Source organism: Phalacrocorax aristotelis, chromosome 1, assembly GCF_949628215.1.
Source record: "Phalacrocorax aristotelis chromosome 1, bGulAri2.1, whole genome shotgun sequence".
NCBI lineage: Eukaryota > Metazoa > Chordata > Aves > Suliformes > Phalacrocoracidae > Phalacrocorax > Phalacrocorax aristotelis.
The window spans coordinates 124,447,833-124,465,960 of NC_134276.1; the positions used below are offsets into that span (position 1 = coordinate 124,447,833).

Sequence of the window (18,128 nt, forward strand, 5' to 3'; positions counted from 1 at the left end):
AGTCTGTCTGTCCTTTCTGGGACATGCCTCCTAGAATGTGACCCTGAAAGGAGCTTGCAGTACTCAGTACTACACCTTGCACAATAATAAAGACTTAAAAGCCATGGTAGTAACACTTCCGATTGTGACAGGGAAACAGAATGTTGCTCCTGGCAAACCCCCCCACACCACCACCCCCCACCACCCCCCCAAAAGAAGTCTCTGGTTTCTAGATGGAAGAGCGAGAATTGTAGAATGAGACTTGGAAGGTCTCGGGATTGAAAATGCTTCCGTTAATGGGTGAATAACCAAGACTAACAGCAATAGTTCTGTCCAACCAAACTGAATTTGGAAACGCTGTTCAGAGATGAAGCACAGGCACCGTGATCGCCTCTGACTGTTGAGCAAGGTAAGAGATGCTTACCTGATCAACAGTTCAGAAAAGGAGGAATGCTGAGAATAGGCTTACGTTACAAGGACAGCGTAGATAATGGAGTGTTAGATCATTTTGGTTGACCTTGCTTCCTGATTTTTCTCCTCTGAATACTTTACTATGTGGTGGAAGAAGTGGCAGTGTGATAGGCTATGGTGGGCTGAATTTGCTCAGCTGGAAGGCCGAACAGCCTCAGACCTCGCTTATTTCTTGGGAGACAGTTCCTCAGAGAAGTCTCCGGGAGCGCAAGTAAAAAGTGTTAATGGTGAAATGCTTGGCCACAGCAACCACAGACACAGAACAAGTGAAAAGGTTTTGTCTAAGCTAGTTTTCTCAGCTAAACTGACTGGGGAATTTCGTTGGTGAGTCCTGTCAAATGCCATAAAGTCAGTTGCTGTAGTCCACTCACAGGAGACAATTTATAATCTTGGTATTAAGCCCTGTAAGCTTGGAGATAGGGAGTGTCTGCCATTATATGGCTCTTCATTAGAGGCATTTTCACTGAAGCATACCTTTATTTTGTGTTGTTTAGCTACAGAGGAGTGGCTTTAGCTCTTTGAATAAATTGCATTTGAAAACAAGGAAATTATTTAGAACAGCATGTGTGCTGTAGCAGAATTGCAGTGACCATCACCTTGTAGAGGACTATATTTCAGCTTAATGGCACCTGCCTAATGAAAGTGCATGTCCTTTCTTTTCAGAAAGTTGTCTTTTTGTTTCTGGAAGTACTGATGTGACCTTGGCATGTTACATCCCTAGGGTTGTACTTCCCCCTTTTTTCCCTTGCAAGTGCATACTTTTTTCTAAGCACTTTGAACAGATATAATTTGGCTGCTGGAAATAAAGAATTACGTATCTTCTAATGCAAAGTATTACTGTAAAAGCTTTAGACAAATCAAGGGAGGAGTTAATTTTCTAAGGTTATTTTGGAAAACTATTGCAAGAGTTGTTTTGCTTAAGAAACTTTAAATTATGAGAATTATCAGATGCATAGGTAGAAGTTTACACTTTAAGGACCTGTAAGCAGGAAGGAGTGATGAGGGAGGAATGAAAAGGAGACTGAAAGCAAGGCCCTCCTTCCAGAGGAGGGTCACAAAGTTGGTGGAGGTTTTAGAAGAGAAACTGTACAAGGAGTGGCTAAAGTCACTTGGCTTGTTCAGCCTGGAGGAGAGGAGGCTAAGGGGAGACCTCATGGTGGTCTACAGCTTCCTCACAAGGGGAGGAGGAGGGGCAGGTGCTGATCTCTTCTCTCTGGTGACCGATGACAGGACCCAAGGGAATGGCAGGAGGATGTGCCAGGAGAGGGTTAGGTTGGATATCGGGAAACGGTTCTTCCCCCAGAGGGCGGTGGAGCCCTGGAACAGGCTCCCCGGGGAGGCAGTCATGGAGCCAAGTCTGATGATATTCAAGAAGCACTTGGACAGCGCACTCAGGCAGGTGTGAATTTTGGGGTTGTCCTGTGCAGGGACAGGAGCTGGACTCGATGATCCTTGTGGGTCCCTTCCAACTCAGGACATTCTATGGTTCTATGATTCTATGATTGTGCTTTTAGTTGCACATTTTGCTGTAAGTGTAGGAGATTTTCAGCTGTTGCAAATCTAAATTTCAGTGCTGAAATCAGTGTTGAATTTAGAATTGATAGCTTGAACCAATACCAGTGAAACTGAATTTAAAAGCTTAAAATATTTTATCACACAGAAGCTGATATAGCCATACCATAGGAAACAGATTTTGACAGAGATATAAAGCAGGTAGTTACACTATTCACATTCTGAGTGCCTTTAAGTACTTTGCTGATGAAAAAACCAGCAATGCCATAAATCTGAAGGCTCTCCAGGAAAACTTTTAATTGGGTTTCATACTCTCACTGAAGCATGTGTATTCTGAGAATTTTCTCTCAAAAAGGATTAGTTGTCATGCGTTCTTGAAGCATTCATGGCATTGAAAGCACCAGTCTCTGCCGAGGATTAAAAAAAAAAAAGGCTGGTCTGGGTTGTTGAATCCAGGATTGTAATAAAGGTACCTGAGCTAGCCTCAAAAGTTGCTCTGTCTACCTAGAGAGGTAGAGTAGGATTTTGAAACAGTTTATGAGCACCAGTGTAGTGTTGTTCCTGTGCCTCCTATCATCAGGATTGTTCAATTTACAGCTCCAGTGTGGTGTATTGCACTTGGTGCTGCTGCCAGTATTGTAGTTAGCTTGACAGAACCAACCTACGTGAATGCTGCTGGTTTGATAGATCCAAAATGTCTGATTCTAAGAAAACTGTTTGGGAGTGTCGGAGCAGCTCAGTGGTTTAACTTAAAGTGTAGTTTAGTAGCTTTGTTGAAAAACCAAGGGAAATACGTTATTGTTTTGAAAAATACCTACCGGAGTCTATGTCGGAAGACAGAGCCAAAAAACAAAGGTGGCTTTATTTGATTCCTGTGAGTGTCCTCTGTGTAATATCAGGAATTACCAGCGTGATCTGAGTTGTTGGAGTTCAGCTGAGCAGCTAGAAGAGAGGAGTCAGCACTGTATACCTAAGGAGCTCTTTGTAAATGCTCTGCAGACTGTCATCTGGGAAGCCTTGGGAATCCAGCTTTGAAATATTTATGCAAAACCACTACCAAAAATAGTCACTCCAGACAAAGCAGCCGTTTGCTCAGATTGATCTGAACCGGTAACAGCAAGTCCTGAGTTAACACCACCCAGGAGACAGCCGCGATGGGTTTTTTCTAGCGATCCGAACGCCGTCTGCCACTGCAGGACTGCTTCCATACACGTTTCCGCAATGAGCTGACCCTGGACAGGAGGGGAGCAGAGATTGCTGCTGCTTTCCTGCCCTCTGTCCTTCTGCAGCTGTTCTTAGCTGATCATCTCTTCAGGTAGCTGTACTAATTTCTTCCTAATGCTCATGTCAGATAATACCTGAACAGAGATGAAAGAACTGCAACTTTCCCTGGCGTTACCTGTGGGGGAAGCACTTCTTCTGGGATGCGAGGGACAGTGGTGTAATAGCACAAGCTTTTCTGCTTTAGCACAGGCTTGGGCAGCAGGGCTGAATTAGCTCTGTCACCAGAAGAAACAGTCCTACAGGAAGGCTGCTGAGGTGTTACCTACATATGTATTGGTGTTTCAACGAGTCAGGGCATTTTTAGATACGTGTATTTGTACAAGCAGAAGACAAGCACGCTGGGATCTTCCACTCCAGACTGGCATGCTCCCCCTGATGTTTTGTGGTCAGCAAGATTTTAAAGAAGGGCAGAAATTGAAGGGCCAATGAAAAAACATGGTTAATTAAATGTGAAAGGTGCTGTCCTTGTTTGGACTGTCTGGTAATGGTATGACAAGCTCTGGTAAAGAGCTTAGCTGGCCAGATTAAAATTAAAAAATTGTCTCAGTCCATCTGCTAGCTCCAAGGAGTTTACTTCCATCACCTTTTCTTGTTTCTTCACTAAAGTGGAATACTGTCCTTGAAAAGAATATTCCCAGGATGGCTTGGCTGGCTTTTTTTACCTAATGTTTTTTCCAAAGATAATTATATGTGACATCAAGACATTTTCAAGACGGGTAATGCTCTTGGTTGTTTCAAGGATACGTTAAAGGCAACAGCTCTTTTGCTAAAAGGGATTTTCTTCTCTTTTTCTTGCATACTGCTTTTTTTTTTTTTTTTTACACAAATAAGTATGTTTGGCTTCATTTGGAAAATCTTTCTTTGCTCTTCAGTTTTGGGAATGATTAAAGGTGATCTTCAAATAGTTTCAGGTAAGGCAGAATCTTATTCATATTCTTGTTTTCAAAGTTTGCCTACGGCAGAGCGTAGAAATAAAAATACCGCTTTGCTTTAATTTGCAACAATGGGGACTAATACAGAGGAATGTTTAGTCAAATCTGTGCCATGATATCAGTGTAAATATGGAGTATTTAACGGTGATTTCCAGGAGTTATTACTGTATATTTGTGTTGTTTTGGGTGTAGATTGTAGCTATGGGAGGCAAGTTTTTCAAATTTTGAGAGACAGTAAATACTGTACGTTTGTTACTTGGTGCTTTATTTCTTTAATAGTTTTGTATTAAATCTTAAAAATTGAGGTTCTGTCTTCTGCTTGTGCATGCTGAAGATGTGTCAGTTTGGGTAAAGAGTGGGCTGTTGTCTTAGTGACCTCTTTTGTTGTTCCCTTCTCCCTCTGATGTACCGTCTGGTGGTGGCCTTGTGCATTAGAGCTGACTATTAATACACCATCAAAATAACCATGTTCCTCTTTCAGTCGTCAAAGTCAAAGGTGCTATTGACTTTGAGGTTGCAGAATAAGCTCATATTCTGTGGGATGAAAAAGGCCGTGCAGTTATTACTGTTCTTTCTCTAATAAATGATTCATTGTGATCTTTCTTCAGTCATGTTTCCTGGGGAAAAAGTGAAAGTTGAATTAACTAATTTCAGATCAGCTGACTGCTGACTGTGGAGGATAGAGAATTAGATGGTCAGACTAAAACCAGACAGACACATTCTCCCCTCAGCTGTAATGTTTCCTCTAGAGTGATGTGAACAACTAGCGTAAGGCAGAATTTTTAAAAAAAAAAAGCTAAAGCTGATGAGCCGTTTTTGTCCCCACTGCAGTGGGGTAGGGACCTGTCTCATCGTGGTGAAAGGTGTGTTTGCAAGTTGTCGATTCAAGCAGCTTTCTTGATGCAAGGGATATAAACGTTTCTTGTGGAAAGAAAGTGTGGAATAAGGGGACTTATTAATTAATTAATAACTTATTTCATTCCTGGCCCTGAAAGCTTCTAAGTACATATTTATTCATCAAACAAGCCAACCACAGAAGGGAATTCAAACACAGAACATTAGCATTCAAAGGGTTAGGGCTTTAGGTTATGTTATCATTTGATGAGATGCTGTAAAGAGCTTAAGGCTGTTTATAACAGTACAGTCATACAGTTATGTCCTTCAGAGACCAGAGCAATGGCATTAAGATACATGAGATGATCGCATCACTATCTCATCTGAGAAATTTATGTGTGGTTTTAATTTTACAGCAGAAGGTTTTTCAGCTACAGAAGGAGGACAGGCTAAAGACAAGTCACCAGCCCCTCAGCTCAGTGGCTGGCAGTTGGCAAACCCTTCTCAGCCTCCTGAGTTGAAAAAGCTTAATGGCATCGTGAAGGCTGAACAGGTCAACAAGCATTTGCTGTTACGAAGGAAGCGGTCCATTCTGTTTCCCAGTGGAGTTAAGATCTGCCCTGATGAATCTGTTGAGCAGGCTATTGCCAACCATCTGAAATATTTCAGGCTCAGAGGTAAGTGACTGTATGTCTCATGGGTAATTAATAAAGAACGTTTATTTATTAAAAAAAATGCATTAAGCTTTTAAACATAATAAATACCAGGCCACAGGAAACACATTGTTACCCAAGAAACTTAACTTTCTGTGATAGTCTTCCTTATGAGAGCTGTTCTGAGCTAAAAAACCACCTGCTTACACATACATATCATACAAACTTTCAGTCCCTGAAACCACAGTTGGTGTTCAATAATTACTCATCCTTTCTCATAGAATACTTTGAATCCAAAGGAAAATAGGTGTTATGTACAGGTTAGCTAAATGACAGAGCTTGTTTCTATTTAGTGTTCTTCAGCGCTAGCAAAATTCACTGACAGATCTTCCAGAAAGGATTCATGTCTGAGATTGGTGTCTCAGCCATGTGACACTTGACTGTGGCTGGTTGTGCAAAGCATAGTATGTTCTCTTGTCTAGAAAGCCAACCTCTGTGTATCCACCTGTAGTACAATAGGGGTGAAGCCTGTCTTTTAAGATGTAGAAGTTGGTGTGACAGAGCTTTCTCTGAAAACCTGAAATATTTCCAGTAACAGCTTCTTTCATGTGATGAAATAATACAGCAATATGATGTATTTTAACCCTTCTGTCTGACAGCATTGGAATGGGGCATCGAGGTCCTGCAGCACTTTCTGGTATTTGTGTGTCTCTGCATTGTAGCATTCAAACAATTCATAGGGTCTTAACGTGTTTGTACATAATTAGTGAAAAAGAAAGAGCAGCTGTCACCTAAAGGAGAAGGAAAGGTGTTCAGACACACATGTTTAATGAGACTTTTTTGAGTGCCTATAGAAGAAACTCACCCGGTAACTAGTTTATTCACTTAAAGCAGTGAAAAACATTTAAAACGAGAAGTTGCTGAGTGCCTGTGTAAAAAGAAACGAAAAGAATGTATTTGGAGAAAAAAAGTGGAATTATGGGATCAGAGCCTCATTCAAATATGGATTGTGCCCGGATTGCAAGGGATGTTGATGTTGATGATACAGACAGTTTGAAAGGCTTTGCAAGCTTCTTGTAACCTCGTAACACTCAACTATTCTTTGTTTTGCTCAGAATGATTCCATATTATGCGCTTTAACTGCGGTCACCCCTCAGTTATCTGTAACAGCAGTATGGAAGGGCAATACCAAGTAACCAAAAGTGTGAGTGGTAAAGAAGAAGGAAGATCTGTAAATTAGGTTGTAAAAGCTTAGTTAGAACTTAGTAGTCCTATGTTAAACTAAAAATCCACCTAGTCCATCTGCTTCCCTACGGGACTTATGGCTGCCGCAATCCTCAAGGATTTCTTGAGCAGAGATGCTATGCCCTTAGCACTTCTATGCCCTTAACACTTTTAATTTAAAAACGTAGGAAAAGATCTCTGCAAGTAGCAGAGGTGACTTTCACTAGCAGCAAGACAAGCAAGGTCTGGTTCAAGCAATTTGGCACCTTCATTCTGTTAGCAGCTGCACCACAAGTATTTGGTGATGTCTAGTTAATCACATCCTGAGTAAATGCACTCGAGGTAAGTGACAGTTGATGATGCTGTTACTTTCATTCACAGTAAAGCTGTTCCTTGAGTGTTATTTAATGATATACCATCTTTTTCTTGAAACCATGTTTTTACTAGCTCCCTGAATCAGTGCAGCCATAGAATAGTGAGATGGACTTTCTTGTCTCTGCGCTGTCAATAAAATAATCCTAGGAAAGAGTGTGGTTACTGTTCAGCACTCAGAGACCAGCTACTATCAGTGATTAGAAAAATAACTGACCCCACAAGGGAGTAAACACGAAGGTACACAGAATCTGTTGATTTTTTGTCAATCTCAGTCTGCGTTGGGTTTTTTTTCTGTATCTGTTGAGGTAAGGAATGACTTTAATATCCCATACTTTCTCTGGAAAGGATGGTTTCAATACTGTTTTTAACACGTGTCCTTTTAAATGGTAGTAATGTAATGGTTCCTGCTGGAAGAGTCGTGTAAATCTAGTGGTGGCTCATAGCTGGACTGCTGCGATGAACACAAAGTACGTCCAGTGGGCAGCTGGAGGTTTCACAAAACAGATTTTGTGGAAACCTAATAGTGGGATTTCAGACAGTGAGTGTGCTGTATGTGGTAATGTTGATTGTGAATAATGATGTTCTTCACTGCTGACAGGGAGATGGTAGCCCAAGCCCCCATCAAATAAAAACTATTGAATGAAAAATAGCTATACCTGCTCAGACCAAAAGTCTGTCAGGACCAGTTACGTCATGTAGACAATTCAGTGAATCTGTCGGTTTCCTTTGGTGTAAATTGCTGGTAGGTGGCTGAGGATTGTAATAAGCTTGGAAACTGAATTAGCCAGACACAAGATAAGGATTTACTAAACACCATGGAAATAGTAAGCTGACGCAGGCAATATGTTTCTTCCCCTCCCCAGACTGTTGGCATATTAGGAAAAATTGGGTCTTATTAACATAGAAGGAAGTTTCTGTGTTTCTCCACTTCCTTTCTACTTCATTGTTGAATTTGCGTGACCTTAAACAAATATGTATAAAGGACAACGTTACTGCAGTGACAATAAACTTGATCCTGCAGGTAACTAGGGATTTTTGCACACCATTTTTCCTGTGTAGGATGGCAAAGGCTTGAACATATTCACTGATATATAAAAGTTATAAGGAATTTATGTAGGTTGCATGGCTTGCACTGTTGTGTGCTTGCACTATTTCCCTATCCTATGCTTGTTAATTGGGTGAAACAAAGGCTGCTGGATTTTGACACCATGGCTCAGGGTTAATACTGCTGCTCTTTGTCACCTCAGAGATGTCGTTACTCTGGTGGCTAGTTGTCCTAAATTCTGTTTGCATTTTATCCTACTGCGATCCACTCTCTCAAACAATTCAGTGTATGTGAGTGAGGGAGTACATCATCTTTTCACGTGACTAGATCGGATAATATCTCTGCCAGAAACGTTTTTGTCAGCCAAAGCTTCAGGTGAAGCTGGAAATCTGGAGTGTTTAAAGATACTGACTAAAGAAGGAAGTAGGCTGTATTCTAGTGTGTCATAGCTGATGAGAGACAAGGATGTTTTTAAACTTTGGAAAGAATAAAAGTTATTTTTCAGGAATGAAGTTCTATGTATGATTATAATCCCTAGATTTGGTAATCTTGGGCGTAGCACTGAGCTTTCTCATTTCCCCTTTCTTTGGCCACTTGAAATCTATTTACTGAAGTGTTAGAAATAATGATGTTCTGCACATGGACAGATTTAAGAGTGAAGTTTCGATTTGATGCTGACTGTTACAAACTATTCAAATCTTGTTGAACAATGGTGAACGCAATCAGTTAAAAGTCATAAAAAGTACCTGGCTAAAGAAGCATACAATAAATATGCCTGGCTGAGTAAGCCTTTTCTCCTTGTTTCCCCCTCATCCTTGGCACTTACTATGAGAAGCTCATACTCAGCCAATATATTTCTGAAGTTCATTTGTAGGAGGTCTAGTCCTGTCTTCCTCTACATTTGAATTTTTATATGTCAGCATATGCTACTAAAAAACTTTACTTTTCCCATGAAAGGCACTCTTTTGCAGTTACTGACATATTACTGGTGAGAATAGTTTATATGCTAGAGTTTAGTGGTTAAAGAAAAAAATCTTTCATGTGGATTAGCCGATTCACATTCAACTATTTTAATTTAAAATCCTGGCTTGTTGTGTATATTGTTTAAGGGTTGCTGCACTCTTTATCAAAACCCATTACAATTGAGCTATTCAGTTGTGCAGAAATTGTTAGGAGGAGTTGACTTCATGTTGCCTCAGAATAGAATATTCAGTCTGATTCAGTGCTCCTGGCCACTGTACATGATTCAACTCTTAAGAAGCACTAATGAGATTTAACTGGGATTAAACTCCAGCACCACCCACTTACACAAATGGCCAGAAAGCCACCCTACCCTCTACTAGGTGCCTAGTGCTGTCATGTGGTGCCCCTTCTGTTAACCTCAGAAATCCATGAGGACAGACTGAGTGTAATAGGCTAATTGTCTCTCATTTGAGAGATAAATGCATCCTGAATGGTAAAGCTGGAGCCACAAAGGCACTGTATCCTACCCAGGTGCATGAGAGGTAGCCATACAGGAGAGTTTGAGGGGGAGAGAGAGAGAGAGATCATCTCATCACAGGCCATAGCTTGAGGTTTTGAAAACAATGATAAATTCTTTAGGAAAGGAAGCTTAAAATAAACTTTTTTCACCCCTTCCTGCAGATTTATAGGACTGAAAAGAGAATGTGCCTGCCTATGTGTATTTTTTTTTGCTGAAATACAATTTATCTTAAGCTTTTCAGGATATTATCTATTATTTGTAAGTATTACTTCAGCATAAACACTGCATTTGAAGCAGATAAGCTCCCAAGGGCTGGGCCTTTCAGCGTCCAGAGTAGATATGCTGGGATTCACACTGTCTTACTATGCCTGGCTTTCTGAAGCAGCCTTTGAAACATATGGTGGCCTTTAAAAGTCAAGACCTTGCCTACTTTAAGTACCTAGAAGCTTTGCTCAAGTGGAATTTTGCACAAGGGTCTTGGCCAAATATGCCGATCGTTCAATTTTTCCTACCTCCTCTGTCACCTTGAAGATGATTATCTCAGTGATGAGTTAGGTGACTTCTAATCTGAGGCATTTCAGGATGGAGTACATACAAAGTATAGTGTATACATGCAAAATGTACTTTGGGGAAAAACTGCAGAACAAGCATTCTCGTTTGCATTCTTGGTTTGAATTCTGGTTGATTGCGTCAGTCAGTTACACGTCTTCTGCATACCTACTTACTTTCCTGTAGACAGCTGGAATGATTGCATCTCTGTAGGAGGGAGCCTTTCTTTATCTCATAAGCCTTCATTTTTTAGCATTTGAATTATTCAGAGGAAAATTGCAAAGTAGCCGAGAGATCAGTTAACACTAAAATACAAGTTATTTATTACTGCAGCCATGGGATGAAGGAAGTAATTTTCTAGAGGAGCTTACCTTCCCACCCACGTGTAGCTTCAAGGCTCTTAGCTTGCTGCCTTAAAAGATTGATCTCGATTTTGTGATGCTTTTAATCAGTATTGTTTGCTGGGGATTAGAGGCCTCATCGCAAATCCTATCTTCTCCAGGGCCTGGTATTGCTAATGCTGTCCCATATATCTGTGCCTGTGGCTACCCCTGTAGCAGGCTAGTGAAAGTTTGGTGTGAGATCTAGCCATAAAGACAGTTTCTTCTCACGTGCCCTGAGGGCTGATTTGCTGTTCAGGTGGCATGTGTCAGCACTGCTGGGTCTGCCCAGCCATTCCTTCCTGCTGCTGGCAGCGCTGGCTGCTTGGCTGGCTGGTTTTCAAGGATTTTGCAGCTAGTCTTAGAAACATAATTCCGGGAAAGATTGTCACACAAAGTCTGTAGAGTGGAATTATTTTACTTACTAATTGGAGTATGTTAACACAGCATACTGTACTAAGCAAGCGGTTTCAGCCATAACTCTGAACTGTTGGGCTCCTGTCAATTTATTGTAAGCTCTGATGTTGCAGTTTTTTTCCCATTCCCTATCTACTTTAGACATTTCCTTTTTAAAATTCAAAGTTGTATTGCTAGTCAAAAAGCTTACTGGTAGGCCTGTTTGCGATTTCCCCCCAGCCCTCTCATTTTCTATTTTGGTTTCAAGGAGTTGCTATTTTAAATATTAGTCAAAAGTTGCTTCATTTATTGTCAACAATTGTAGATAGTATAATGTGGCACAGATACTGGTAAATTTCTGGAAGGTCAGAAAGGATAGTGAATTATTTTTATACAGTAAAATATAGTTATTTACTGAAGCTTCCAGTCAAGTTCTGTTTAACTTTTTTTACATTTTGATGTCTCCAGGTTTTATCTACAGAGTCTCAGAATGCTTATAATCCAGTTACAAAAACCACATTTTTCTTATATGGGAGTTCTCAAGAACTGGTTGATAAGGAACTTTGAAAAACTCCCTGGCCAGCAGATAGTCAAAAACCTGCCACAGGGGTGGGCTCCACCTTCAAGTTAAAAGAAGCTTAATCACATTTATTATGGAACTCAAACGCGCTGTGAGGGAGGTGCCTCTTCAGTTCCCTGGGTGGCCACGTCAGTGAAGCCAGTTCTGGCTCCCTTTTCAACTTACCTGAAGGAGAGATGGGAGATAGAATCATGCTTGTCTCTTTACATAAGTGTGATTTGAACCACACTGTATAAACTTTGTTGTTCTTTTGCTGTGCTTATACTGACAACTCTCATCTAACTGTGAAACATTGAAAAGGCATATGAGAAAGAGAGACTGAAACAAAATTGTTCCTTATCTTAGCCAGGCTATGAATTTGCCCTTGAACACCATAGAGGTAAGCACGCTTGAGGATGGTTCTTGCATTGAGCCCTTACAACCTGGATTTGTTATCCTGCAAAGCAATCCCCTGCTTTACAAACTGACCAGTTGGAATAAACAGGACAATGACAAGACGGACCACGTGTCAACAAGGTCGCGGGGTGACTGTGGCAAGCAGGTCACCATGGCTGAGGATGCAGTTTCCTGGGCAAGGCTAACAGAAGTGTTTAAATGGCAGTTGTGGTAGATGTTTGCCTGGAGTTTTTAATCTCTCCCTGTGTGTCAGAACTAACAAACTCTTAGACTACTAGGGAGAAAGAAATGGACCAGCCTTTGCCTTCTGAATATGGAAGCAATTTACACCATATTGTCCAATTTGTTGCTGCTCACTGTAGTGGAAACTGCTCAATGAGACACAGGCTGGAGAGGACAGAATGTGACTCCTTATCCACATTCCCTTTCCTCATTCCACAGAAAATATGACCCTGTTGTGGCCGCTTAGATCTGATTAATGGAGTTGGAGCCCACAGATGGCACAAAGCCTTTGGGATTGGAATTCAGTTGGGTGTCTAATCCCAAATGAAAGGACACACAACAAATCCTTAATCTATTGGGAGCTGATTGGGACAATTGTTCATACAGCAGCAGCTTGTATTCAGGCAAGACACTGTCTCATCACATTTATTTTAAAAAAAGATTAAACTTATTTAAGAGCATTAAGGAAAACTGCCTTCAATTATTACTGCCAATTACTGTCAATGAGAAAGCCAGTCCTTTGCCATTTGAAAACTGTAGGATTAGACAGTGCCACTGCAATCTGTTTGCAGGCTACTGCCATGGCTTCATCTCTCACTGATAGCCTGCTGAAGACTTATCCCAGACACAGGGAGTAATCTCTTTGCAGCATTGCTGCTGTGCAATGTTGCACCTGGAGTGAAAGATCCCTTAGTCAGATTGCAGGGTACAAGTACAGCCAAAAGAAATGAGAGCGAGTGGTATTCCTTAGTGTAGGCTTCTGGGTTTGAAACTAGACTTGGGTCTTTTCCTGGTCTTTTCCAGCTCTTACAGGTGGGATGGTAGAGAGGATACTACAGATGTTATTCTGCTTCAGGAAGCTTATTAGTACTCCAGCAGGATCCAGAAATCCCAGAGCAGGATTATGGCTTCACTGAGGTCTGTGCAGAGGTCATATGGAAATGTGGTCCCTGCGTCAAAGTGTTTGCTTCCTCAGCTGCTGAGGAAGCAAACATAGCTTGAGGGGTGAGAGGGTGGATGGATGGATGCTTGTAAATTTGGCTATTTATTCCTGATTAATAAAGATGCATAAGCAAAACTGATTGGAAGCATCTCCCATACTCTTTACCCAATTACTGTTCTTTACAGAAAAGGTTAACTACCTGGAAGCTGGAGGGGTGCTAGAGTAGTGATATACTACTGACAGTTAATCATGCAGAGTTTGAGGACTGTATTCTTCTCTAGTCATACCTATCAGATGAGCTACAAGACTAATCTCTGCGTAGGAAAGCTGTCAGGAGTGTGGCACGGAAATGAGAGAGATCTGTGTATCTGTAGACTTCCACAATGTAGAATTGGTCTCAACTGCTCTGATAAACTGAAATTCGGGGTGGAGAAAAGAACTTTTTCTGCATGGTGCCATCCAGCATGCCAGAATCAGCTAAGCTTTAAGGGTGCTACTGCAGGTGAAAGAGTTCCTTAAGGGTGGTGTTTATAAAGCCTTTGAACTTAAGAAAAATGTCCATCTCTTGGTTGAATGAAGGTATGTTTCCGTATGTGATCTATGTGTTAAGTTTTACACAAGTACATTTAAGCGATTTTGGAATTCAGAATACAGAGTATCAAGAAGCACTAGCAGTAAGGTACTGGTTTTGGCAGCCTGGAGTGTATTTTCAAGCTGATGGAAGAAAATGACTTTCCAAAGATAGATTCATGGTCAGCCTCCTGTAGGGTCTTGCTTATGACGTCAGGACTTTCTCTGGATGCAAAGCATTCCTCTGCTGAACTGTGTGTATATATAAAGTAGTGAAATCTGATTAAGGCCAAAAAGCAGGTTTGTCTGCTACTACTCTGAGCTGGCATCTGCTGCAAGTGATTTTGAGAGTTGTTCTCCTTTTAACGTTGTTCTTTTCCAGGACACAAGGAAAATCCTATAAATCTTCCTTTCTTCCAGTTATCCTGGGTCACAGAGAGGTTCTCGCTTGAGCGTTATGTGACCAACTGCTCTGACTGGCAAAGAGCACGTGCAAGATAAGGAGGTTACTGACCATAGTACAAGATAATTTAACCCTTAATTTGCAGACTATCTGTTCAGAGATGTCTAGTTCTTTCTCTGCGCATACATGCAGTAAGGTTGGAGATTGACTTATTTCTTAGCGTATTATGTTGTTGTGTCGTCATCCTGCCTTGTTTTTCAAATTATTAATGCAATTATTATTTCTGAAACTTATTTTAAATTCAGTATAAAGGTGAGTCCAAAGGAACTGTAACCAACTGAGACTCTAAAGCTTTGATCAGTGCAACTATCATTCTTATGAATTAAGCTCCAGCTCTACTTTCTGTGAGGACATTTTCCATACTCTTTAGGTTTTCTAAATTTTCTAAAAATTTGACCCATTGAACAAGGGCAGTTTCATTCCATGAAAATACTGTTGTTCTTGATGGTTGTTAGCAGGCAAGTGCACTCTCTCTTGCTCTCTTTTTTTTTTTTCTTTAATGAAGTAATTAATTACTTCAGTAAAAAAAAATAAAATCAGGGAGGGAAGTAGTATGAGTGTGGAAGACCCACCAGACCTTCACTGTCAGTCTGTGGTGGCTTGACCCTGGCTAGATGCCAGGTGCCCCCCAAAGCTGCTCTATCGCTCTCCCTCCTCAGCTGGACAAGGGAGAGGAAATATAGTGAAAGACTTATGGGTCAAGATAAGGACCGGGAGGGTTCACTCATAAATTAGTCACAGGCAAAACAGACTTGACTTGGAGAAAGTTGATTTAATCAGAGTAGGATAATGAGAAAAAACCTAAATCTTAAAACACTTTCCCCCTCACGCCTCCCTTCTTCATGGGCTTAACTTTTCTCCTGAATTCTCTACTGCCTCCTCGCCTTGGAGTGGTGCAGGGTGACAGAGAATGGGCGTTCTGCTCAGTTCCTCACATGTTGACTCTGCTGCTCCTTTGTCTGCAGGGGGAGGACTCCTCACACTCTTCCCCTGCTCCAATGTGGGGTTGCTCCATGGGAGACAGTCCTCCATGAACTTCTGTCTCTTCACAAACTGCTGCAGCGTGGGTCCCTTCCATAGGGTGCAGTCCTTCAGGAACAGACTGCTCCAGTGTGGGTCCCCCACAGGGCCACAAGTCCTGACAGAAAACCTGCTCCAGTGTGGGCTCCTCTCTCCATGGGGCCACAGGTCCTGCCAGGACCCTTCTTTGGATGTATCCACCTGCTCCAGTGTGGGGTCCTCCACAGGCTGCAGGTGGATCTCTGCTCTACCAGTAACCTCTGGGCTGCAGGGGCACAGCCTGCCTCACCATGGTCTTCACCACAGGCTGCAGCGGAATCTCTGCTCTGGTGCCTGGAGCACCTCCTCCCCCTCCTTCACTGACCTTGGTGTCTGCAGGGCTGTTTCTCTCGAATATTCTTACTCCTCTCTCCGGCTGTAATTGTGCTGGATCTTTTTTTTGTTGTTGTTCCCCCTTTTTAAATACGTTATCCCAGAGGCTCTGCCACTGTCGCTGATGGGCTCGGCCTTGGCTAGACGTGGGACCATCTTGGAGCTGGCTGGCACTGGCTGTATTGGACATGGGGGAAGCTTCTGGCATCTTGTCACAGAAGCCACCCCTGTAGCCCCCCTGCCACCAAAACCTTGCCACGCAAACCCAATACACAGTCCCTTCAATGCCTTACCCGTTTACATGTAAGTGTATAGTCACTGTATTCTATATACTAATGTACTGAAAAGCATGTGATGTTTGGACAATATTATTCTGGCCACCCAAGCGATGGAAGCACTCCTGTTGTACTAACACCAGACCTTTCTTATGCCTTCAGTGTGTCAAGAAACAGTCTGGGAGGTCTTCAAGACATTCTGGGATAGACTGCCAGAGCGTGAAGAATATCACACCTGGATGAGCCTCTGTGAGGAAGGAACGATGAGTATCTTTGAAATAGGCACGAACTTCAGTCAGTCTGAGGAGCACCGGAGCCTGATTGTGAAGGTGGGTGCAGCGTTTGGCTGGTGTTTTCTTATGAGCAAGGGCATAACGTCCCACTGTAACATGCAGCTTGGCCTACGGCAGGCAGTCACGTGGAGCACTTAAAATGGGCTGGCATAAGTGTCCCAGCTCTTGGATCCATAGTTCCGAGATCACTTCCACAAACAAAGTTGTAGCTGATTTGACGGAGGGAAAAGCAATGATGATGAAGAGAATGTTGTCTTCAATAAGTATGTTCCTGGCAAGTAGATGATGTCTAGACCCTTTGTCTGAAAAGGCAGCATGACACAAGGCAGGCTGTGGCACGTTGCCCTCTGTGGCACGCAGCAGCCTTCCTGCTCTGAACTGCACATGGAGATGCCTTTGGCTCAAATGGCTCTTCAAAGCAGGAAACTCTGAGCTGTATTTCTGATGCTACTAAGACATATGGCAAAATTACTTCTTTGATGTTTTATGCTGCAGTAGGTTTGTGATATCTGTGCACTGCAGCCTGACTGAAATGAGTGTGACTATAAATATAAAAAAATTTAGTGTCCTATAAAGGCAAAAGATAACATTGTTACCATAGGGAGTTGCAGAGGTTAAAATCAGAGTATGTCTGTAAAGTAATTTAATTTAAAAATTGCTGAATATCTTGGTGTATTCTCTGTTATTTCAGTTGAAGCAAGCTTATTTTAGCTTAAAGCAAATTAGAGCATTAAGCTAAAGAAGCCTATCTCAAATGAAATATGAAGGTGTCTCTTTAGGAGTTTGTGACTTTTAAAATTAAGTTCTTAGTACAAAATTAAGTGCTCAACTTTGTATGCATCTAAGCTACAGCAGGTATCTTAATTTCTCTGGATAAAAGGCTGTCTTAAAATGTACGGTGGTGTGTGTATCTTTAAGGTTACAGTGTCTTCTATTTTTGCATGCTAATGTATGAAACTTGTTGTTAAGTCTTAAATGTGTGATCCCATAGAATCAGTAATGTTCTGCTAGCGTGGATTTTTGCTTTCTGCTTTTTTATAGACTCCTATGCTAGGAATGTGTACCAGGGAATGTTGTGTACAATGGAGAGAGGCTTTTTTTTGGAGCCTGCATGTTAGTATTCACAGGTGGATGCTAGCCAAAGTTTGCTTCTATGATGTCTGATGGTACTGTTGTCCTTAGAAGGCGTTGCAGAAAGATGGAGACAAACAAAAATCATGTGAAATTTTTACTTGCACGGTGAATGTGTCAGTGCTTTATGTAAGATTTTGGTAGTGAGATGATCTGTAGTGGGAGCTTATTAAAACAAATCAGGATGATTCTTGGAAGCAGGATAGCTTCCCACTGCTGCTTTACCTTTTGGGGTACAATCCTTCAGAATTACAGTGGAGTCAGATAAAGTGCTCTGGGTTTGATTTATTCAGGTGGCTTATGTTTAATTTAAATTTTCTTTCTCTTGTAAATGGACATATTCCCTTCAGTATTGCAATATTCTGGAAAAGGATTGTTCATCCTTCTCTTTGCTTTCAGCATAGTTGATAAAAGGTGACAGTTGTTGGGCTGATCTGATGGGAGACTAGTCTGTGTTAGAGGGATTGAATGCTGTCACCACTGTGCTCCACATAAAATGTCATAATTCTACCAGGGAACTTTTTTGAAATAAAAGCCTGAATTCAATTTAAATTTGAACCCAAGACTGAAGGCAAGAGCACTCTATCCCTTCCCCCAGTCAGCCAGCTTCAGATGGTCTGATGGTATATTTTTGAATACTCAGGTCAGAGTGTGGATTTAATTGCTAACTCAACTACTGACTCACTCTTCTCATATGTGCTAACGCACAAAATGCTTGTCAGTGTGAAACCTCTTTGAAGCAGTTC

At 41.6% G+C, this 18,128-nt stretch overlaps 1 protein-coding gene across 1 annotated transcript in view; it reads left to right on the forward strand.

Annotated features, from left to right (window-relative positions):
* Positions 1–2,815: 2,815 nt before the first annotated feature.
* The window catches only part of IMPG2 (interphotoreceptor matrix proteoglycan 2), a 61,948-nt gene continuing 46,635 nt past the window's right edge, over positions 2,816–18,128 (forward strand). Inside the window, exons 1-3 of the mRNA XM_075105200.1 lie at positions 2,816–4,157; positions 5,429–5,689; positions 16,121–16,287. Coding sequence (XP_074961301.1) covers positions 4,079–4,157; positions 5,429–5,689; positions 16,121–16,287 — 507 coding nt within the window. The 5' untranslated portion in view covers positions 2,816–4,078. The remainder of the gene's footprint in view (positions 4,158–5,428; positions 5,690–16,120; positions 16,288–18,128) is intronic.